General features: G+C 45.6%; 1 protein-coding gene across 1 annotated transcript in view; it reads left to right on the top strand.

Annotated features, from left to right (window-relative positions):
- KIF14 (kinesin family member 14) overlaps positions 1-22,870 on the top strand; it is a 92,371-nt gene extending 69,501 nt beyond the window's left edge. The window contains exons 25-29 of the mRNA XM_024213054.2: positions 2,607-2,765; positions 3,797-3,919; positions 8,277-8,351; positions 9,796-9,934; positions 21,797-22,870. Of these exons, the coding sequence (XP_024068822.2) occupies positions 2,607-2,765; positions 3,797-3,919; positions 8,277-8,351; positions 9,796-9,934; positions 21,797-22,182 (882 nt within the window). The 3' untranslated portion in view covers positions 22,183-22,870. The remainder of the gene's footprint in view (positions 1-2,606; positions 2,766-3,796; positions 3,920-8,276; positions 8,352-9,795; positions 9,935-21,796) is intronic.
- The last annotated feature ends 728 nt before the right edge of the window (positions 22,871-23,598 follow it).

The raw sequence follows: 23,598 nt of genomic DNA, 5'->3' as shown, positions 1-23,598 counted from the left end.
GTATTGCGGTTCCTGGCTATCCAGGACGCCGTGACCTCCATCCAACGTTTCCCCACGACCACGGTCAGATGTTGCTTACAGCTGTTGGGGCACATGGCGGCCTGCACACACGTGGTCGGATACGCCCGCCTCAGACTCCGGCCGCTGCAGCTATGGCTGGCCCGGGTATATCGCCCCAACAGAGACCCGTTAGACATGATCGTCACGGTCCCAGCTCAGGTGTCGAGCGCTCTCAGTTGGTGGCGCGATCAACAGCAGGTTTGCGCGGGGGTCCCGTTCGCAGCCCCACAACCAGTTCTGACGTAAGTGACGGACGCGTCGGACCTGGGTTGGGGGGCGCACCTAGGAGACCAGCGCACTCAGGGCTTGTGGTCCAGGGAGGAACAGTTGCTTCACATCAACCTGAAGGAGCTGAGGGCGGTTCGCCTCACCTGCCAGACCTTTCACGCTACCATAAGAGGACACAGCGTGTCGGTTCTGACGGACAACACTACCGCTATGTTTTACATAAACAAGCAGGGCGGGTCCCGGTCCTCTCCCCTCTGTCACGAGGCACTCCTCCTCTGGGACTTCTGCATAGCCCATTCAGTGCTCCTTCGGGCTGCATATCTCCCCGGGGTCCAAAACGGGCTGGCGGACCGTCTCAGCCGGTCCTATCTCATGCACGAGTGGAGGCTGAGGCGGGACATCCTCCGTTCAATCTTCCTGAGGTGGGGGTTTCCCCAGGTGGATCTGTTTGCCACCAAGGACAATAGCCAGTGCCCGCGGTTTTGCTCATTCCAGAACCGCAGTCCGGGCTCAATGGCGGACGCCTTTGCAATCCCGTGGGGCGGGAGCCTGAGGTATGCCTTCCCCCCATTCCCACTCATCCACAGGGTTCTCCTGAAAACCCGCAGGGACAAGGCGACAGTCATTCTCATCGCCCCGGCATGGCCACGCCAACACTGGTTCACAACTCTGTTGGAACTGTCTGTGACCACTCCGATAACCCACGACCTCATCACCCAAGACCGGGGTCGCCTACTCCACCCGAACCTGCCATCGCTGCATCTCACGGCATGGCTTCTCTCTGGCTAAGTGATGTGGAGCACAGCTGCTCTCAGGAGGTCCAGCAAATCCTCCTTGGTAGTAGGAAACCCTCCACAAGGGCAACCTACCTTGCCAAGTGGAAGCGCTTCTCCCTGTGGTGTGAGCCTCAGCACTTCCAGCCCTTGCAGGCCTCAATATCACTGATTCTGGACTACTTGCTGCACCTCAAGAGTCAAGGCCTCGCCCCCGCTTCTATTAAGGTGCATCTGGCCGCCATATCGGCGTTCCACCCTGGGGAATCGGGGAGATCCGTGTTCTCCAATCCCACTGTAGTCCGATTCCTCAAGGGGCTGGAGAGGGTGTTCCCCTACTCACGCCCTCCTACATCCCTGTGGAACCTCAATCTGGTCCTCACTAAGCTCATGGGGGCCGCCTTTTGAACCCCTGGCCTCTTGCTCCCTCACGCACCTTTCATGGAAGGTCGCGTTTCTCGTGGCCATCACCTCGGCTAGGAGGGTATCGGAATTGAGGGCCCTCACCTCGAAGCCTCCTTATACCGTCTTTTATGAAGATAAGGTGCAGCTTAGGCCTCACCCTAAATTCCTCCCAAAGGTGGTCACGAATTTTCACATGGGGCAGGACATTTGTTTACCGGTGTTCTTCCCCAAGCCCCATACGGACCCAAGCCATCGCAGCCTACATACCCTGGATGTTCGGCGGGCCTTGGCTTTTTATCTGGACCGTACCAGGCCTTTCCGTAAATCGACTCAACTGTTTGTGGCCGTTGCGGAACGAATGAGGGGCCAACCTGTTTAGACGCAGCGCCTGTCGGCATGGATCGTGCTTTGCATACGTACGTGCTATGAGCTCGCCAACATGCCTGCACCTCAGATGAGGGCTCACTCCACTAGGGCCCAAGCATCCTCGACGGCCTTCTTGGCGCAGGTCCCGCTCCAGGAGATCTGCAAGGCAGCCACCTGGTCGTCAGTGCATACCTTCACAGCCCACTGCGCGGTCCACCATCAGACCAGAGATGACGCGATGGTCGGCAGAGCGGTGCTTCAATCAGTTATTCTTTGACTCCTACCCTCCTCCAATGGTAAGCTTGTGAGTCACCTAATGTGGAATGGACGTGAACAAGCACTCGAAGAAGAAAAGACGGTTACTTACCTTCTGTAACTGTTGTTCTTCGAGATGTGTTGTTCACGTCCATTACACTTCCCACCCTCCTTCCCCTCTGTTGGAGTCACCGGCAAGAAGGAACTGAGGGAGGGTCGGGCCGGCAGGGATATATATACGCGAGGGCGGGGCGCCGCTCTGGCGGGAAGGGAGACCCTGCGGGCCCGACGGGAGCCGCTGAGGGAAAAGTTTCCGACGTTCGTGCACGCGGCGCGCGTACACCTAATGTGGAATGGACGTGAACAACACATCTCGAAGAACAACAGTTACAGAAGGTAAGTAACCGTCTTATATTGGTAATGCTTCAGGATAGTTTAAACACTGTTTTCAATTGCACATATAAAACATTTACACTTTTATTGCAGAAGTTTTCTAACTAAATTATTTTCATTTCTCAGGGTTGTTGTTCAGATATATCCTCAATGGTAACCGAAGCACACAACAAAATAATCCAAATAGTGAAACAGGCAGGAAAACATGTAGGACACTTGACAGCACTTATAGGATCTGACCTACACCTTTCTGAAGAGATCAAAGAAGATGCAACTATCTCACAGGTAAAAAACAAAATTTTGTTGGATACAACACCTTTCAAGATTAATATCAGAACTTTTTATGGACTGTGACTACTCCACTGGATCAAAATAAAGGTATCTTCTGAATACTATAGAAAGTATATTCTTCACAGTAGTAGTGTGAAGGCAAGATTTAAAATAATTTAAATGTCTACACTCAGATTTTCATAGTTGTACATTTAATACACTAACACAGTGTATCTTTGTCACATAAATGTAATATCTATAGCATAAAATTTGGTCTTCCATAGCACCTTTGGAATGCAACAGAGCATTTTTTAAAGTTAATGACTTAAACCCTGTTTATAACCCTAAGTCATTTAAGTGTACTGATATAGTTAAAATGGAACAACCTCCCTAGTGTGGCTGAAATTATACTGATATAAGGCATCTTTATATTTGTATAACTTATTGCCATATGGGACGAGGAATAAACTGTCCCAGTATAAGGCACCTTTATACTGATACAACCCTAGTATGGATAATTATAACTATTGTGGTAAAAATCTTACCTCTGACTAAAATAGATGTACTAATACAAAATGTGTGCATAGACCAGGCCTCAATGCAGTGATATAGCAGCTTTTATGTGTTCACACTGAGTCCTGGATATTAAAAATTGTTTTACCATGGGAAGGATAAAACAGGTCAATAGAGCTAAGTTTAAAAAAAAAAAAAAAATCAGGTTGAATCCTGTGCATGACAGCCTGTATGCAGAGTTTGAAATTAAAATAATTTGTTTTGTTTGTTTTTTGCCACTAATATTCTCATTGTAAAAGTCTGTTCAAAAAAGAATTCTCAGAAATCTGAATAAGAGCTGAAGATGCAGATTTCTCAAAGGGAAAGCATTATCAGAACCCTATTGACAACATTAGGTCTAAGTTGGGCATAAGGGTTGGTCTGTCTGTGTTGGTCAATTTGCCTAATATAACAAAATGTTACAAATTCATTGATGCAAATGTCCGTTTTTTAAACCATTATTTGAATATTAAATATTTTGAATATTTTTTTAGGAAGATTTTATACTTGCCATTTATGATGGAGTAGGTTCAGGACTGAAGAGTCTCTTGGATTCTGTACAGAAAAAAACAAGAGAGATGCAAAAAGAACTTTTGAAACAGTATCCACAAAATGAGGTGAGAGAGAAAGTTTGTGGCTTGAAGGTCAGAGTTTTTAGTGACAGCATAAAAGTATTAGCAGATATAACACATATGGGTTGGAAACTTCTACCTTGATTTGTGAAATCCTGGAGTTCATACAATAATAGTATAGACTGTATACGCATCTGTATTTATTATAGATAAAAACTCTGCAAGGTGTATCTTTGTTACTATAATTGGACCCTTTAAAGATACAATATCAACTTAAAATCTTGTCTGAAAATGTTTTGCCTACTATTATTATGAACAAAACTTAAAATTACTGTTAACTTGACACAACGGAGGGGAAAAAATATTGACGTAATCCTTCAATCAGTTCTCCACAGTTGGTCCCTTTTGCTCAGATGGGTTCCACTGAAGTATTTGGTGTATTTTCAGTGTTTACTTTGCGCATTTGACAGTGCTATTTGTCTGGAGTCTTACTGTATCCCCTGAGTATCCACTCAGCTTCCCTTGTTGTTTGTGGGGGTCTTTCACACACCAAGAAGGGGGACAGAAATTTAGTGGAAGGAGAAGGGAAAATATCACAAGACTTCAAAAATTGGCAGGGATACTCAAGGGCTGGTATGATACGTGAAACTATTTTTAACTTGTTTTTTGAAATTGACTACATTTCATAGTACTAATAGCAAGCACATATCTGCTATTACCGCACTTGCTGTTAGTGTTACAAAATCCTGTCTCTAGGCATCTTTAGAAGGTTAAGATGACAGTATTTCCTACATTCTGCTGTTATTTTAGCTCCTTTCAGCCTGTTATTTAAGCTTGTACCTAAAACTGAGTAAGTTTAGTATAGTCCCAGACTACTCACATGTTTAAAGTTAGGCATGCACTTAAGCACTATGCTGAATTGGGGCCTCTAAAAGGATAGTGACTTATTCCAAGCAAGCATCTAACAGCATGAATGCCAGAAATGTTGTTCATTTTCATGATAGCAACTGGAATCAGGAATAACCTTCAAAAGTTTTCTGGGTTGCTAAGCAGCATTGGTATTTCCATTTTAGCAGCTGCTTTATTAAGTTATAGGAATAAATACAGCAAATATATTTGACATTTTAATGAGTTGACCCTGCCACCTCCCCAGACACACTGTAATGTGAAAAGAAGTGACACCAGTGTTCTGTTTAACTTTACATAAGACCTCTGAATTTAATTATTCTTTATAATATAAGAGGGAATATTCATATTCACTTAGAGCAATAAAGGTAGTATTTTTTTTTCTGGTGGCAACTGATATTTTAATTATACATTAGGCATTAAAAGTTTTGCTTGAAAGCATATGTAACAGTATTCACACAATTTTTTTCAGAGCAATGTTGTTAAAAAGTTGGGGTTTGTATCTTTTTAAAAAAATGCAGGCTTTTTGGTTAAGATTTGTAGCAGAAAATCATAGCCTGACAATTTTAATTTAAGATACACAGTTGTCTGGGAAATGGTAGAAACAGTATTTTGTCACTTCAGTTAAAATAGTTCAAGCCCTTCTTGCATGCAGAGATTTTTTTTTTTTTAAAAGCAAATTGAAGAGAACCCACCTAACAAGTTTCTTTAAAATAAGGTGCACGGTCTTGGTATTCCCCTATTATATATATTTGTTAGGTAAGTCTAATAAGGAGATACATGGTAGGGAGAGTTGCATAAAAAGGAAGATAGAAACAAAGACTATACTCTGCAGCTAAATTTTTTCCATGAAATATGTACTCAGAAAAGAGTTTGAAAATTCAGGAATGCAAGTTACAGTAGTCCTGGGAAAGATGCCTCTTACACAGTGGGTAATTCATGTTGACAGTGAGTCTGGCAGCCTTACAAGTAATGTTTTAAAAGGATGAAAAGTTCTTTAAAAAAGTATTAGGCTGCACATAGTGTACATATTTCTTTTCAGCTTCGGGTACACATGCATTCTTGTTCCACCTCTTTCCTTCTGTGAATAAAAACTTGTATCTTGGACAGATAGTGTGCAAGGCAAATCCTACTCTTCACTTGTTTGAAGCTCTCTTGTCTTCTATTTACTTTGTATGGGTCTTTCCAGAGTACGACAGAGCTTGAATAATCTACTTGCTAGTGGAAAGTAAGAGAACTTCCTTGGCAAGTGGGGGGCATCTAGAGCATACAATTCTGCAAAACTTAAGTTTCCATTTTAAACAAAATGAACTATTCCTTATGCTTGTGCAGTAAACCTTCCAAACGTGACCCAGAGCAGTGCTCAATGGCTTCTTGAGCCACAAGAGAGAGCTCTTGGCTCTTATTAGTTCCACTGCTGCTGTTCTTAACTCTCTGGACAGCAGTGAAACTGGACCTGTGTCTTTTCAGTTTCATCGTTGTTGCTTGAGAAATGTGAGAGGAATGGTAAAAGTAGCCATTGGAGCTATTCCCAGTGGAGGAGAAGTCAAAAATGAAGACTAAGGTTGAGAAGTCAAGAAACCCACCCTCGTTCACCTAGGACCAACTCCCAACATCTCATCCACAACATTCTCTCCCCTTATTCTTTCCTCTTTTTTCACTACTTTTCTGTAACCAATCCCTTTGTCTTCATGTGCCCTACATTCTTTACCCTGCCCTTCTCCTCCTCAAAATTTCACTCATTCATAATCCTTTTCCTAGCTTTACATCCTCTTTCTGAGTGCAGGTGGCACACTCAAGGCACAAGAGGGAATGAAGTGGGGGCCAAGCCTCTGTTATGCCATAGGACAGGGGTGGGCAAACTACAGCCCGGGAGCCACATCCGGCCCTTCAGATGTTTTAATCTGGCCCTCAAGCTCCCGCCAGGGAGCAGGGTCCGGGGCCCAGGGCTTGCCCCACTCCAGCCGGGGTGCAGGGTTAGGGGCTTGCCTCCCCCCGCCTCCTAGATATAGGGGCAGCCAGGGGGTTCTGCACGCTGCCCCTGCCCCAAGCGCTGCCCCCGCAGCTCCCATTGGCTAGGAAATGTGGCCAATGGGCACTGCAGGGGTGGCGCCTGAGGACCAGGCAGCGTGCAGAGGCGCCTGGCTGTGCGTCCACCTAGGAGCCGGAGGGGGACATGCCGCTGCTTCCAGGAGCTGCTTGAGGTAAGCGCCACCTGGAACCTGGACCCCTGACCCCCTCCTATGCCCCTGCCCCAGCCCTGATACCCCCTCCTGCCCTCCGAACCCCTTGGTCCCAGCCCGGAGCACCCTCCTGCACCCCCAACCCCTCATTCCCAGCCCCACCCCAGAGCTTGCACCCCCAGCCGGGGCCCTCCCCCCCACACTCTAACCCTCTGCCCCAGCCTGGAGCTCCCTCCTGCACCTTGAACTCCCCATTTCTGGCCCCACCCTAGAATCTGCACCCCCAGCGGGAGCCCTCACCCCCTCCCACACTCCGGCCACCAATTTCATGAGCATTCGTGGCCCATCATACAATTTCTATACCCAGATGTGGCCCTTGGGCCGAAAAGTTTACCCACCCCTGCCATAAGGAGTCAGTGGCCATGGGTCCAGGGCTGCAATGAGTGCTATACAGCAGACCACACCTGGAACTAGGGATGCATTTTGAAAACTTCTTTGGTAGCCTTTGTTGAGAGAGCACGGCTATATCGATAAGAAATTGGAGAGTGAAATTGTTTAGCCCATGGCATAACTGGGGTTTGAAAACAAACCGTTTGCACAAAATATTCAAATACTTACAATAATTGAATCTATTTTTACACTAACTGGTGTAATCGTGCCTGTGTTTTCCCTCACAACAAGCCACACTCCCAGAGAGAAGGATTCACTCTGCCTGCCTCTCCCTCTCCACAACCCAGTGTTACACTGGACCTCCCACAACTGGCCCTGTTCCCAGGGAACAAATTAAATTTGAATTTTTAGTTTTTTGCCCAGGGTGGGGATTGAACAGCCAACCTGCTAAATGCTATTGTCTTTGCTTGTAGCAGAGACCTATGGAACCATAAGGGTCTTAGTTTCACTGGAGGGCAGTACATATAACATGAAGCATCAGAGAGAAGCCAAATGGCACTGCCAAAATCCTACCACTGAGAGTTACGATGATGGTGATACAATTAAAGTGGTCACTTCCTTTAGAAAAAGTTTAAGAATAGTGTCTGCTCACTTGCTCCTAGAATACAGTCTACTGTAGACTTATTCAAATTTTTGCATACGCAATACGAACACTATAAAGTGTTAACTTTTTTATGGAATGGTTGAGAATTATGATAGAAAATTCACTCTCCGACCATTGCTTGTGTTGTAATTCTTTTCTGAACACTTTCCTCCATAATCACGTGCTCATTGTCCTGTCTCTGGGATATAGTTTTACACATTTTTTTGTCAATGCTTTGAATAATGCATGCAAAATAATAATTAAAATTCCCTTTTTATAGGTTCAAAATCAAATAAAGAATAATGCAGTGTCTTTCGCCAGATCCCTTGAAAATACAATATCTAACTGCAAAAAGGTAAGGGAACCATTCACAAAATTACATTGTTTAAATGTTAACTTCAAAGGGTTTCTTGTTTAAAAGTTTAACAAGAAAGAGGAATAAAAATTACTACCTGTATGCATTGTGGACAAGTTAATCTTGCTGTAAGAACTTTACATTTTGCATTTCTTTACTTAATTATCTTAACTATCTTATGGTTGTATAAATATAATTTTTGTATTTATTAGAACAGAATTTGGTTCATTCTTCTGCTTTACAATTTTTAAAGTAACCCTCCATGCTACTTGAATTCTTTGTGTGTGTCAACAAAATGGTGAGGAACAAGATATAATTTATTCAGACTTTTTTAAAAGCCTTGACAAAGTCCCTAAGAAGAAGCTAGTAAGGAAACTAGGTGGGTGTGTGGTCAGAAATAAAGTATTATCGTGGCTTAGAAGCTGGTTCAATGACAAAAGAAAACTAGGAATAAATTGTCACTTTTCAAAATGGCAAAATTAAGTGAGGTGACCTAAGGTTCTTGGGTTGCCTGTTAATAATCTGATAAAATGGATGATGTAGAGGTGGCGGAATTTGTTGTTGGCAGAATTTTTGAGGCTATTTCCGACTAGAAATGAATGAGCATCTCCAGAGGGACTTAGTTTTCACCATTTGAGTATTGTGTTGTGGATTGAAATTCAGTGTTGACAAATGAAAGATAATATACATTAGCTGGAATAACTTGAATTGCTCATAGATGGTTTTTGAGTTCTAAATTGACTGTAATGACTCAAGGAAAACACCCAAGGAGACTTTCGAAGGGCAGATAGGCACCTAACTAGTATATGTGCCTTTGAAAATCACCCCCTCCCCCTATTGCACTCTGGACAGCCCAATGAATGCATCTGCTTGTTGTTCTGGTCGTCTCACCTCTGAAATCATACAACAGAAATACAAGTGATTCAGAGACCGACAAAACACTGTCAATTATAAATTAAAGATGATATTCCTTTTATTTTCTATTTGGTCTATCTGAAATCATTGATTTACATACAATTTAACTTGTCAAACACATTTTTATTTATTTCAAAGTGTTGTGTTAGATACTAGTAGTACATTCATTGTGTAGGCAATAGCTTACAACCTTGACTATTAGCACCATGATTTACTTTGAATCAAGAATGGAATATTGACCAAGCTATCGGAGTTATCTATCCCTTGAATGTCAAAAAATGTTCTAGGATCTTACAGCTCCATCTGGTGATTTTAAGACTGACAGAAATTGCAACTCTTGCCAAAATTGTATTTTGAAACTTCTTCAACAACCCAACATCCCCATAATACATTGCAACAGTGAAGTGCAAAACTATGAACGCTGGTGTGAAATTTGAACCCATGACCACATTTGCTATCAGAATGCTAACCACTAAGCATTACAGATGTATCTTATAGCTTTCAAATAAATTGCTCTTTATTAATACAGAGAGAAATGGGAACTCGATTAACAAAAGAAGAATCTGCCCACCAGGAACTAAAGAAGGCAACTAATCTTGCTTCTGAATACTTGGAATTAGAGCAGTGCATAGATAAAGTCTGTCAGATCATTACTACTTCATTGCAAGGTATGTGTCTGAGCTGCTGTGTGTGTTGTACCAGAAAATTGTACACTAAAGGAGACCTGCGAAGTGAGAGGTTTGTGCTCTTATTTGCTTCTTTATTTGGTGTATGTTGGAGGACAGAAAGAGTGGTGGTTATTTTTAATCTGCTTGGTTTTTTTAGGTGGTTCTTCGAGTAGATGTAGACATGTATTCCACTTAGGTGTGTGCGTGCCCAACGCACCAGAGCTGGAGAAATTTGCCTAGCAGCATCCATAGAGGGTTGGCTTTTGTGCCTCGTGGCCATAGCCTCTCCCCTGGCTACATGAGGCAATGCTGCCCCGACCATCCACTGTTCCTTCTTCCCGCCTCTACCTGGAGTCATAACTCTGTGTGATCTTAACTTCACAACCTCTCAACTAGTTTTGTTTTTCCCCTTGAATATAGTTAGTAGTACCATTAGTGTTAGAGTAGTGTTCATTGTAGTAGTTTTTCCCCTCGGTGTTGTCCTCCCTGGGGTTTAAACATTATCCTTCGTGTGGGGGGTGATCCCCACCTGTGGTTCTTCCTCTGCCTTGGCATTGCATGACTTGCAGATCGTTTAAGAAATGGACTCAAGTGGCTCACGACCTTCGCCTGAAGCAGCACCTGCTCAAACAGGCCATATGGCCTGCTTCAGAATCGAGGTCTTCATTGGGTCAGAGATCACCTTCAGGTTCCAAGAGTGCTGCTGCTTCACATTCCAGGGCAGGCTCTTCTTCAGAGACACAGATGAGCCATTCCCTGTCGACTGCGCTGAGGAAAAGTTTGCATAAGACCAATCGAAACCACTCCAGGTCTCCGGATGACTCTTCTGCTTCCCCCAGGAAAAGTGTGGCCCGACATGGAGTTGGTGCTGGTGCATGGGATGGAGCAGATACCTCTAATCCTTCCTTGGTACCAAACAGGAAGGTTGGAAGCCATGTACTGTTGACTCCAGTTCTGGCCTCTGGGCATCCATTGAGTACAGTACCAAAGAGGCAGATGCCAGTACTGTTTCCATGTTGGCAGCGTACCAGGCAGTTACAGACTTCCTCCACCTTTTGGTTCCGATCTCTCCTTTGGTCCAGGACTTTGCCAGAACTGTCATCTATAGCTCTGTTGATCGAATGAGCCGCTGAACCCTCTGGTCTGTCTGCACTGCACCCCAATGTTCACCTTTCACAGGTTATATAAGCAGGGCTGGTACCGGCTTCAGTACGGGGGACGTCACTACCAGGAATGCACTGCTGCATTCAGCACTGCAAATGCTTCTGTGGTGCCTTTCACTGCCCTCAACATCAGTACTGTCAGACACTCAGTACTGCTGCTTGCTTCCAGCACTGGCATGCTTGGTATTGATGGCACCACTTCTGTTGGCACTGCCACTTTCTGCCTCATTCTGGGCAATGAACAAATCAGACCAGATACTTGCGCCCTCTGGTCTCACTCCGCCTTGATCTCAAGGCTCCTCTGCATCTGAGTTGGGATCGTTATCCTCCTGCTCTCCATCACCTGACCAGCATTGGGGGTCGTTGATGGACCATTATGGGTACCAAGATTGGCGTACGTCCCGTGGTTGGGATGAAGGCATATGGCCCAGCGTCTACTGGCCACCAATGCCTTATCCATGTCAGTGGCCTCCATGGAATCTGTGGGATGCCCCTCAGTTGCGGAGGTCCTGCTCTTTGCCTTGCTTAAAGGTGAGATTGCTGGCCAGGTCTGTGGTGGTGACCGTTGATCTGCCACAGGTCCAGGCACTGGCAGTCCCTCTCCCTGTGGACCCTCCAGAGTTGTCCCATCCAGGGCCTCATCTTCATCTCCGGACAATTCTGTGCTGCCCAGCTCATCCTTCCCTTCAGTACACTGCGGTCTTTGGGGGTGGCCATGCCAGTAGTAGCAGCAGCAGTATCGTCCATAGCGTACATTTGGCCAGGCTTTCCCTCCTTTGAGGCACTAGCACTACCCCAAAAAGAGGGACAGGAGAAAGCAGTCAGGCTTGGGGTTCAGCCAGTCCACATGCCCTCCTGCCAGTGCTCTCCAAGTACTCATTTTGTCTCCTTGGTGCAGAGCTCTGTTCCTGTTGTTGCCCCTCCCTCCTCATACAGGCTGGCCTGCTTTCACAATGTTTGGGGCTTGACAGAGCCAGCTCTAGGTTTTTTGCCCCCCAAGCCAAAAAAAAACCCCCCCCAAAAAACCCCACTCCTGGAATGTCGCCCCTGGAATTGTGCTGCCCCAAGCACATGCTTGGTTTGCTGGTGCCTAGAGCCGGTCCTGGGGCTCAATCACCACTGACAGCTGAGTCCTAAGCACACTCAGATCAGGTTATGCCATCCAGTTCCTCTCCACACTTCCACCTCACCCACCCTCCCTGTCCCTCTTCAGGGTCCCCCTCACAAGATAGTGCTCCTTGAGCAGGTCTGCTCTCTGCTGGCTTTGGGAATGGTGGAAGAGGTTCAGCCGGAACACCAGCGTCATGGCTTCTACTCCAGGTACTTTCTGGTACCCAAATTCAAGGGAGGGGTAAGACCCAACCTTGACCTTTATGGCCTCAACAAATATATCAGGTATATGAGGTTCTGAAAGTCACTCTTATTGACTATTCTCCCTGTGTAGTCTCAGAATGACTGGTGTGCTGCTCTGGACCTTCAAGACGCCTACTTTCATGTGGCAGTTTTGCCAACCACAGAAAGTTCCTTCAATTTATCGTGGTAGAAGACCATTGTCACTACACAGTGCTTTCATTTGAGCTCTCTTCTGTACGCCAGGTTTTTACCTAGTGCATGGTCATTGTTACAGCATATTTCAGGAAGAAGGGAATTCACATCTTCCCATATGTGAACAACTGGTTACTGAGGTGCAGATCCAGAGAGGAAGTTCTTGCTCACATCAGCACCCCACACTATGCTTGCTTGACTGTCTGGGTTTCATACTAAACATCTGGAAGTCAACCTCTGTTCTCATTCAGAAAACAAAGTTCACTGGGGCCGTGTTAGATTCTGTGATGTTGAAAGCATTTCTACTGACGACCGTTTTCAGACAGTTTGCTATCTTTGCCTCAGTCTGCAGTCTCAGCCTTCCATGATAATTCAGACGTGTCTGAGGCTTTTGGGCCATATTTGCACTTGCACACAGGTAGTCCAGTTTGCAAGGCTGTGCCTTCACTCCCCTTCAATTGTGGCTAAGAGTGATTTACTGTCCTAATCTTCACCCTCTAGACAGACTGGTCAGTCTTCCTTTACGGTCCTAGACTCCTTGCAGTGGTGGATGTGTCCAGAGAATATTTGCCAAGGTGTTCCCTTTGTCTGGTCCTTGCCAACCGGATCGGTTGTTACTAACACCTCCCTGATGAGTTGTGGGTGGTGCACTTGGGGGTCCCTGAAAGTGCAGGGGCTATGGTCAGAGCAGGAGGCCTCACTCCATATCAAATTGCTGGAGCTTCAGGCCATCTACAATTTATGTCACGCTTTGTGAGACTATATTAGAGACTTAGTGTGGATATTTACATCGTGATGCTATTGTCTTTATTATGTGCTGCAAGCAAGGGGGAGCACGATGCAGGTTGCTCTGCCTAGAGGCAATCAGGCTGTGACTGTTCTGCATCAAGGAGAACATTGCTTCGATAGCTGTTCACTTGCTTGGGTTCAGAATTATCTTGCAGACCATCTCAGCAGGTATTTTTCCCTGAGTCACAACTGGTCCCTGAAGACACATCCTGGGTCATCTTCCTAGCTTGGGACATTCCAATAATTGACCAGTTCGCTACAAGGGACAATAGGAAACATTGTCTGTTCTGCTCTCTAGAGGGCGTCAGTCCAAGCTCCCTGCCAATGCTTTCCACCTCATCTGGCAATTGGCTCTCTTGTAGGCTTTTCTCCTGGTCATCCTTCAGGTCTGCTCAAGATCAGGCCAGGTTCATTCTCAATGCCCCGGCATGCTACCAATGCTGGTTCTTCTTCGACTGCTTACTCATGTCGATTCCAATTAGGTGTGTGCGTGCCACGTGCACAAAGTGGAAGGTTTTTCCCCTAGCAGTACCTGTTGGGTCGGTTCAGGCACCCCCTGGAGTCACACCTCCATGGCGCCATATATAGGGTCCTGTTGACCAGCCGCCACTTCGGTTCCTTCTTACCTCCTATGAGGGTTAGCCGGAACACTCGTTTTTCTCTTGGCTCGGCAAGCTTTCTCCCTAGTGGTCCTCAATTGTTCTCTGTAAATAGTTAAATTAGTTAGTAGTTTTAGTTAGTTTAGTCATAGTATAACACTGGTTCTCCACTTGCGAGGTACTCCCTTCTCTTCATGTGTCATTATATAATGTCTGCATCTGTAACTTTCACTCCATGCATCTGAAGAAGTGAGGTTTTTTTACCCATGAAAGCTTATGCCCAAATAAATCTATTAGTCTTTAAGGTGCCACAGGACTCCTTGTTGTTTTTGTGGATACAGACTAACACGGCTACCCCCTGATACTAGAATCATAGAATATCAGGGTTGGAAGGGACCTCAGGAGGTCATCTAGTCCAACCCCCTGCTCAAAGCAGGACCAATTCCCAACTAAATCATCTCAGCCAGGGCTTTGTCAAGCCAGGCCTTAAAAACCTCCAAAGCAGGACCAAGTACTGATTTTTGCCCCAGATCCCTAAGTGGCCCCCTCAAGGATTGAACTCACAACCCTGGGTTTAGCAGGCCAATGCTCAAACCACTGAGCTATCCCTCATCCTAACCAGTCATAGTCATACTAGTCATAGTATAGTTAGAATTCCAGTAAGGAATTGTTCTAGCGGTTACCCCCCCTTTTTCCCTACCCTCCCCGACCACCATTCCCTGGCGTTTAAACCCTGCGCAGCTTGTAACACGCCGATGCCCAGGAGTAATCCTCACACTTCCTGCTTGAAGTGTCTGGGGGAATTGCATCAGAAGGACCATTTTGCAAGATTTGTAAGGGATTCTGCCCCAGGACTCAAAAAGAAAAAGACCAATGGTTATAAATCCTTCTGATGGAGGCCACCCTCCATCCTCACTCAGAGCAGAGTTTGGCCGAACCTCAACATTGATGCGCAGTGCCCTGGCATCAACATGGGAGACTTCGGCGCCAAGAAAGGACTCTGATAGAGATGCTCAGCACCAGCAGGGCTCCCTGCACAGGGGCTCCATACGTGGTAGTGCATGGCACCACTTCCTGTCCCCAGTGCTCCGCAAGAAGATGAAGCAGGACAGGGGGCATTCACCCATGCTGAGACCAGGACAGAAAGACTCAAGCGCAGTGAGACCTGCGTTGGGCCTGTGGAAGCAGAGAAAAAACTGACAGGAAGGGGATTGCAATGCATGACAGTTTGTTAGCAAGAGTCAGGCCAACTGTAACCCTAATAATGCGAGATTTGTAGAAGTTCTTTCCCACTCGCCTCACACATTCCTCGTAATGTGTAGATAATATGGAATGTAGACTGAGTCTACATTAGTGAGAAAAACAAGATATCAGAATGACCTATGTATAAACAAAATGCAGCTGTTGCTTTTCATTGTCTGTAACAAAAGGTATAAATGCTTGCTGTAATTGTTTACCTGTGGAGAGACCTTTTTAGCTCTCTCCCTCTACGCAATTGCTTGAGAAAATAAAGTATCTGACTTGCTGTACCCAAACAAAAAGCGAGAACTCTGTTATTCTCCAACAGGCCACACCAGTGCAGCACCACCTAGCACAGCATCATTGACTGCTGTCCCAACATGGGGTCAGTCGAGTTCAGCTCCGCAGGACTCCCCTCCCAGGAGAGTCATGGAGAGGCTTTGGAGCTGCCCTCCATGCCGGAGACCTTCGAGGCAGCGAGAGAGCTCGTTGCCTTCACGGCACCACCTTCCACACCCGGGCGAGACTGAGCTCAAAAGCAACGGCACCCCTGAGACCCTCAGTGCCATCCCGAGGCAAACCATGTTGGTCACCATCACCTTAGCACTGATCCCCTGGTACTTGTGGCAGCAGACTGGCAGTGAAGCCATACCAGTGTCCTGGCACTGCTCCCCGGTGGCACTGCTTCCCTGTGGTTCTCTCAGAGCGAGTCCTCCCAATCGGAGGTGGAGTCCTTTTTGTGTCCGGGTGGAGCCAGCACAAATCAGAGCGCAGCTGCTCGAGGTCGGACAGGGAGAGACAGCAATTTCCCCCGATGCCATGGCTCACTCAATGGCAGGCTCCAGCCCATTGGCCATTTTGGACCCCCTGGCCATTCTATCAAAGCCAAGGGTCCTATTCCAGGAGTTCGGTGTCAGTGGCTTCGGAAACCCACGCATCTTCTCCACTTCCCTCGGTGCTGGACTAGCCGCCCCATGGTGCACTGGAAGACCTGGCACCGCGTGATCCCCTCGGCGCTGTAGGCCAGGAGAAAGAGCTGGTCCAGATTAGAGCCTCATCATCGCCAGACAAAGCAGTGGCTGGAACCTCCGCGGCTCCTGTACTCAAGGACGGTAGGATCCACCAACAGCTCCTGAAGAGAGTGGCCCAGAACCTGAGGCTTCAGGTTGAGGAGGGGTATGAGTCCTTGGACCACATGGTAGACATCCTGGTCCCCTGGGGACCCTCCCGAGTTGCCCTGCCGCTCATAAGACCATACAGGATACCACCAAAATGTTGTGGCAGATCCTCACCTCCCTGCCCCCAACAGTGAAAAGGACAGAGAGAAAGTACTTTGTACCCTCTAAAGAGTTTGAACATCTTTATTCACACCCGCCACTGCACTCCTTAGTGGTGGCAGCAGCAGCGAACAAATGTGAACGTCAAGGGCACCAAGGACCCTCACCTAAAGCCCGAGACATGAAGAAACAGGATCTTTTTGGGAGGCAAGTCTATTCTACCGGGAGGCATCAGCTTCAGATTTCAAACCACCAGGAGATCCTTAGCAGATATAGCTTCAATTCCTGTGGGGCTATATCAAAGTTCACGGAGCTTCTGCCAGAGGACTCGATGGCAGAGTTTTGCCTTGGTGGTAGAGAGTAAGCTTGTGGTACGGGCTTCGCTACAAGCAGCCCTGGATGTTGCCGATTCGGCTACTTGGACCATGGGTTCAGCAGTAGCCATGAGAAGGAGCTGCTGGCTGCAGGCATCAGGGCTCTTGAATGAGGTCCAACAGACCATCCAGGACCTCCCATTTGAGGGCTCGACCCTCTTCTCTGAGAAAATGGACTCGTGGCTTCGTAGTCTTAAGGACTCAAGAGCCACTCTCAATTCCCTTGACCTTCATACCTCGGCAACGCAACGGAGGCATTTTAAGTCCCAGCCTCTGCCTCAATTCTACCAACCTCAGAATAGGCAGGACTATTCTAAGATGCATAATGGAAACCACAGGAGGAGGCTTCCTCCTTCATCTCAGGGCTCTGGGCAGGTGAAACAGCCCTCTGGACAAAAACAAACCTTTTGAAGGTGCACCCAAGGGCGACACACCAGTTCAAGCACCGGATCCAACTATCCAATCCTTTTCCTGCTGACTGTCCCACTTCTATCATGCGTGGGCCCAGATGACGACAAATAGCTGGGTGCTCCGCATGTTAGAACTGGGATATTCTCTCCAGTTCAGCTCCCCCCATCCCTCCCACCCTCCTTCTCTGGACCCTCTTCAGGGACCCCTCTCATGATCATCTTCTAATTCAGGAGATGCAGCAGCTCCTAAGAGCAGGAGCAGTGGAGGCGGCTCCTCAGGAGCTAAGGGGCAAGGGATTTTACTCCCATTATTTCCTAATCCCGAAAGCCAAAGGTGGTCTCAGACCTCTCCTAGACCTGCCAAACCTCAACAAGTTCATGAAGAAGCTGAAGTTCCACATGGTTTGTTTGGCCTCCATTATCCCTTCTCTGGATCTGGGGGATTGGTATGCAGCCCTCGACTTGAAGGATGCATACTTTCATATATCCATAACCCTGTCTCCCAGAAGGTTTCTCGGATTTGTGGTGAACCAGAATCACTATCCGTTCACTGTCCACCCCTTCAGTCTGTCAGCAGCATCTTGGGTGTTGCCCCCGTGCATGGCAGTCGTTGCCACCTTCTTGCAGAAGCGCCAGGTGCAGATGTTTCCATACCTCAATGACTGGCTGATCAAGGGCCACTCCAGAACACAAGTGGAGGTGCATGTAAGCCCAATAAGATCAACTTTCAACGAGCTTGGCCTACTATGGAATGTGCAGAAGTCAACCCTGTCCTCCACACAGAGGATAGAGTTCATAGATGCAGTGTTGGATTCCAGACAGGTGAGAGCGTTCCTACTGGAATCACGATTTCAGACCCTGTGCAACGTCTTACAAGACCTCAGACAGTTTCCTACCACCACAGCAAGGAATTGCCTGAAGCTCCTCAGTCACATGGCCACCTGTACTTATGTAGTGTAGCATGCCAGACGGAGACTCCAATCCCTTCAGGTGTGGCTAGCCATCGGGGTATTGACTAAACCGGGACAGTCTAGACAAGGTAGTCACCCTTTCCGGGCTGGTTCTCAAGTCTCTCCTATGGTGGCTCAACCCGCAAGTTCTGTGTGCGGGGATTCCCTTCTGCAGACCTCAACCATCACTTTCTCTGGTCACGAATGTGACAGTGATGGGGAGGGGAGTGCATCTCGGGGAATTCAGGACTCAGGGCCTCTGGTCCTAAGCAGAGCTCTCACTTCACAGCAATGTCAGAGAGCTGAGGGCAATCCGTCTGGCATGCCAGACCTTCCAAGCAGGCATCTTCGGCAGCATTCCTGGCCCAGGTTCTGACCCAGGAAATCTGTAGGGCTGCAACATGGTCCTCAATCCACACTTTTACCTCTCACTATGACATTACCCAGCAGACTAGGGACAATGCAGCCTTCAGCAGAGCGGTGCTTCAATCAGTGAACCCATGAGCTCTGACACCGCCTCCAAGTTCCTGATTGGGAGTCACCTAATTGGAATCAACATGACCAAGCACTTGAAGAAAAACAGTTACCTACCTTTCGTAACTGACATTCCAAGACTCACCCACCTACCCCTCTGTCGGAGCAAGAAGGAACTGAAGAGGTGGCAGGTCGGCAGGACCCCATATATGGTGCCATGGAGGTGCAACTCCAGGGGGCACCTGAACCAACCCCACAGGTACCACTAGGGGAAAAACCTTCTGGTTATTGTGCATGTGGCACGCACACATCTAATTGGAATGGACATGAGCAACGTATCTCTAAGAACAACAGTTACAAAAGGTAGGTAACCATTTTCTCTCTGGCCTTCTTGCACTATCTATTCAGTCTCCCTTACTGCTTCTTCTCCATCCCAACTTACTCACTCAAAACCAAGGCTGTGCCTTGCATCCTGCACTCGGCTCCCTGCATCACGTGGCATGGTGGAATGAGGAGGAAGAGCGGTGTTAGATGGGTGTTCAAAAAGTCATCCTCAACTGTAGAAAACCCTCCACCAGGATGGCCTATTCACTGAAAATCACTTCCATTTCACTGTGGTCACTAGCCTGAGGATTGCTTGGATTCTATCCAGGACATTTTGGAGTACCTGCTGCACCTTCAGTTGTTGGGGCTTGTGTTTAGTTCATTGAAAGCTCATCTGGTAGCAATTATTGGCATTTTATCCCCCCATTCAGAGAAGATCAGTCTTCTCCAATGCCATGGTATCAAAATTCTTAAAAGGGCTCCTTCATCTACATCCCTACGGCCCGGGAGCCAGTTCCTCTGTGGGACCTTAACTCAATCCTTGCAGCCCTAATGGGATCTCCATTCGACCCTCTGGCATCTTGTCCCTATTTGCTGTTGTGTTAGAAAACTGCATTCCTGGTAGCAATAACATCCACATGGAGAGAGAGAGTTGCAGGCTCGGAGAGTGAGAGAGTCGCAGGCTCTGAGAGCAGAGCCTCCTTATACACAGTTCTCCAAAGACAGTGATTTTACAGCCACTTCCAAAATCTTTGTCTAAAGTGGTTTCTCAGTTTCATTTGAACCAGGTGGTCTATTTACCAGTATTCTTTCTTAAGCCGCATTCATCTATAGATAAGCAGCATCTACACACCTTAGATGTCAGGCAATGTCAAGCCTTCTATCTGGACAGGACTAAACTGTTTTGTGCCTTGCCTCATTTGTTTGCGTCATATGTAGATCACATAAAGGGTCAAACAATATCTTCAGAGATGACGTCCAAATGGGTAATATCCTGTATCAGGACTGCATATGAAATAGCTTAGTTTATACCCCCACCACAGGTGCAAGCAATGCCCATAGCATTCCTCAGTGACGTTTCCATATTGGACTCAGGGCTGCTATGTGGGTGTTACATTCATGAACCATTATGCCTCAACCGCATCTTCCAGGGCGGATGCAGGCTTTGGTAACGTGGTCCTTCAGTCCTTATTTAGGTAGACTCTGAGCCCTACTTCCAGGGCAGTGGGAGGTGTACTGCTTGTGAGTCACCTAAGTAGAATGCATGTCTGCATCTACTCAAAGAAGAAAGTTACTTACCATAACTGGTTCTTTGAGATGTGATGCAGACTTGTATTCCTCAACACATCCTCCATCCCCTCAGCATTGGAATCTTGTTTCTGGGCATTCGGTGCAAAGGAACTGAGGGAGGGTCGGGACAGTGCTGCTTCATGTAGCCAGGGGAGGGGCTATGGCCATGGAGCATAAGCGCTTCCCCTTTATGGGTGCTGCTAGGCAAACTCCAGCTCCAGTGAGCGGGGTGTGCACACACTTAAGTGGAATACATGTCTGAATCACATCTGAAAGAATCACAGTTACAGTAAGTAACCGTTTCCTGTGGCTATCAGTATCTTCCTTGTTTCTCGTGTCTTCTGGAAGTGGTTTGCGGTCTTTCTCAGCCCTTACCTGAAGGAACAGTGTTGAATCTTTAATGAAATCTTCTCTTTCCACTGTTTGTTAGGCATTCAAGTTAAATAAGTTTTAACAATAACAATATTTTAAACAGTCTGATTAATATCCCTCCCTCCCTCCCCCTCTTGGGAACATTTTTCTTTTAATAACAAGGATGTCCTAAATGTACTAGTTCTCCAGTCACCGATATATTTTTTAGGAAAAGGGTAAACTAGAGCTGAATTTCTAAGGTGATGACAAGCAAGAGAAAAACTTTGTTGAAAAAACACTTTCAGGCATAAAGAAGCAAGTCACCTTTAACAGAATTTAAAGTATTTTTTCCATCACTTCAACATTAATAAGAAAGAGAATTTACAAGTTTTAAGTCATTTACAACCTCTGACATAGTTAATTATTGTGTTTCCACGTTCCTGGTTTCAAGTGACCTGATTATCTTAAGGTAACTTTCCTTTGCATCCAGCCTTCCTTATGTTTAATTTTCTGTTATATAAGTTACAGGGACCAGGCACAAATAAGCAAAATAAAGCCATTGTTCCCATGATAATCTAGGTTGATCTGGTTGACTATATCAGCATTTCTTTGGTGGCTCTTGAAGAATTTAAAGATTCGTATGAAAAAAAATTAGTTGAGGAAAGAACTTTCCAAATAGTGAACCAATAGGATGCTATCCTACTGAGTCTACAGACAGACTAAAGCAATATCTTTATTCCATTCATATCAATTCATTGTTGATTCTGAAGCCTAATTAAAAAAAACTAAATGTCAAATTTTAACCATTTCACTGCTGATCATGTTATAGAAAACTCCAACTAGCTTCTTTTGGATAGTAGGTATACCTTGTGATTGCGTCAGCCTGGGACTATAGGCAAAGTCTTGAGTCTTTCTTTTTTCACCAACTGACTCCTCATGTTAACGTCATAGATTTACTAACATACTTTCAAAATACAGTATTGTTTCTAATGGAAATGAAAGCAAAGATGTGCGTGGAAGTAACATGCTGCTTAGCAAAGTAGTAGAATTAGTTCTTTTTGCTTTTGTACTCCACAGGATCATACAGAAATACAACTCAACTCAGAAGCTATACAGAAAAGATTTGCATCTTAGCTGGGCATTTTAATAATTACTGCACTTTATTTAGCTTGCCTTCTGCTTCAGCAAACAGTCCTACTTGCAGAACAACCACGTCTTTTATGGTCACTTCTGAATTGGATTCTCTAGCCAAGTCACTCATTATAAGTTTTGAACTTGAACAAGGACATAATTCATTGGCATCTCAGACCATTTGTATGCAAAATACCAAGACTGAAGAAAAACAGCTTGAAACTGGTGAATCTACTTGGAAACAGAAAGGAGTTCCAAAATGCGAATATAAACTTCAGCCTTCAGCTACAAGTTCAGGGAAACTTTCACCCAGTGGGATACAGTGGGTATAAAATTAAGGCATTAAATATAGTAGATTCCTGAATGTAGGAAAAAGTAAACATTATGGGCTATTTTTTTAATGAAAGAGAGACAAGGAGGGCATGTCAGTCTTTTTTAATTTTAGAAGGAAAAATAATATATTGCAGAAGGTTGAAATTTGTTGGTAATTTTATCATGAGCATGGACAGTGTTGTGTGAAAGTAAAGGACTTGAGGTACAAGAAGATATGGTACACTGAATTGCACAGGAACAAATGTAAATCCAGAAGACTTTACATGAGACTTACACTTAAGAAAATTACAGATGCGTGAGTATTTTTATTCAAACCTATATCTAACTGTAGTAAATTATAGAGCAACATACAAGAAGTAACCAGACAGTGAGTTAAAATCTAGTCCAAGAATAATATGTAAATACAAAAAATTATTGAGAAAAGCTAGGAAATTCAGTGTTAAAAATGGGCACTTTATCCTCCATTCATAATGTAGCCTCACTTTAATGCATGATGATTTATTAAGGGTGCAGTGTCATCCTTACCACTATGTTTCCTGGCTTTTTTATTTTTGGTTTGCCAGCTTTAATATTTTTGAGAGAGGTTTTTGGTATCTGTTTTCTTAGGACAGAATTGAAAGGCTACAAAAATTATTGGGTAAACACACATTTAAGGGGATAATTTGTATAGGTTTATAATCCCTTGGGGTAAGGGGGGGGTTACAGACCTAAGATAACATTAATGCAGATTGACTATAATGATTCATGTTGCAAATTTTATATAGCAAAAAACAATTTTCCTTGATTTTAAATATTTTTTAGTGCTATGCATAGAAGTTTAGAGGCATAACACTTTTAAAATATACAAATAAGTCACCATGTGAGGCACTTGAGAATTATGTTAACATGCAGCCTACACTTAATATGTTCATACGGAAATCTTAAGGCCAGGTTGAGCCTAGCTCTTTGCAGGTGCACAAAGGAGAGGGAAGGATACAAGGCATCTTTCCCAGAACCTCATGCTCCTGCATAGGTACAGGGCAGAATCTGAGACCTCAGGGAAAGCAAGGACTCTGGGTGAAATCCTGGTTCCATTGACTTCAGTGGGGCCAGGGTCTTTCCCTCTCAGTCCAATGCTGGCAATGGGCTTACCAAATTGGGTGAGGACATGGCCATCTTCTCCTCTACACCAGTCACTAGACTAGCCCACTGCATCCCAAGTGATATTGGCTGTTTCTGGGAGCTTTGGCTAGCCACAGTCTGGCCCCAGTTGTACTAATGTTGAAAGATTTATAAGAATATCTTGGTGACTGGTTTACAGAACACTTATTATAATATTTACTTCCGTGTTCCTTTGTGAAATACACTCAGCTGTGATTCTCTGCAAGGATAAAAGCAGATACCTTTGAGACTATTTCATTTTTTCTGTTCCTGTA

Source organism: Terrapene carolina, unplaced genomic scaffold, assembly GCF_002925995.2.
Source record: "Terrapene carolina triunguis isolate 2854851 unplaced genomic scaffold, T_m_triunguis-2.0 Scaffold211, whole genome shotgun sequence".
Lineage (NCBI taxonomy): Eukaryota > Metazoa > Chordata > Testudines > Emydidae > Terrapene > Terrapene triunguis.
Note: the sequence above shows the minus strand (reverse complement) of the source record. Positions and strands in the feature narration are given on the sequence as shown.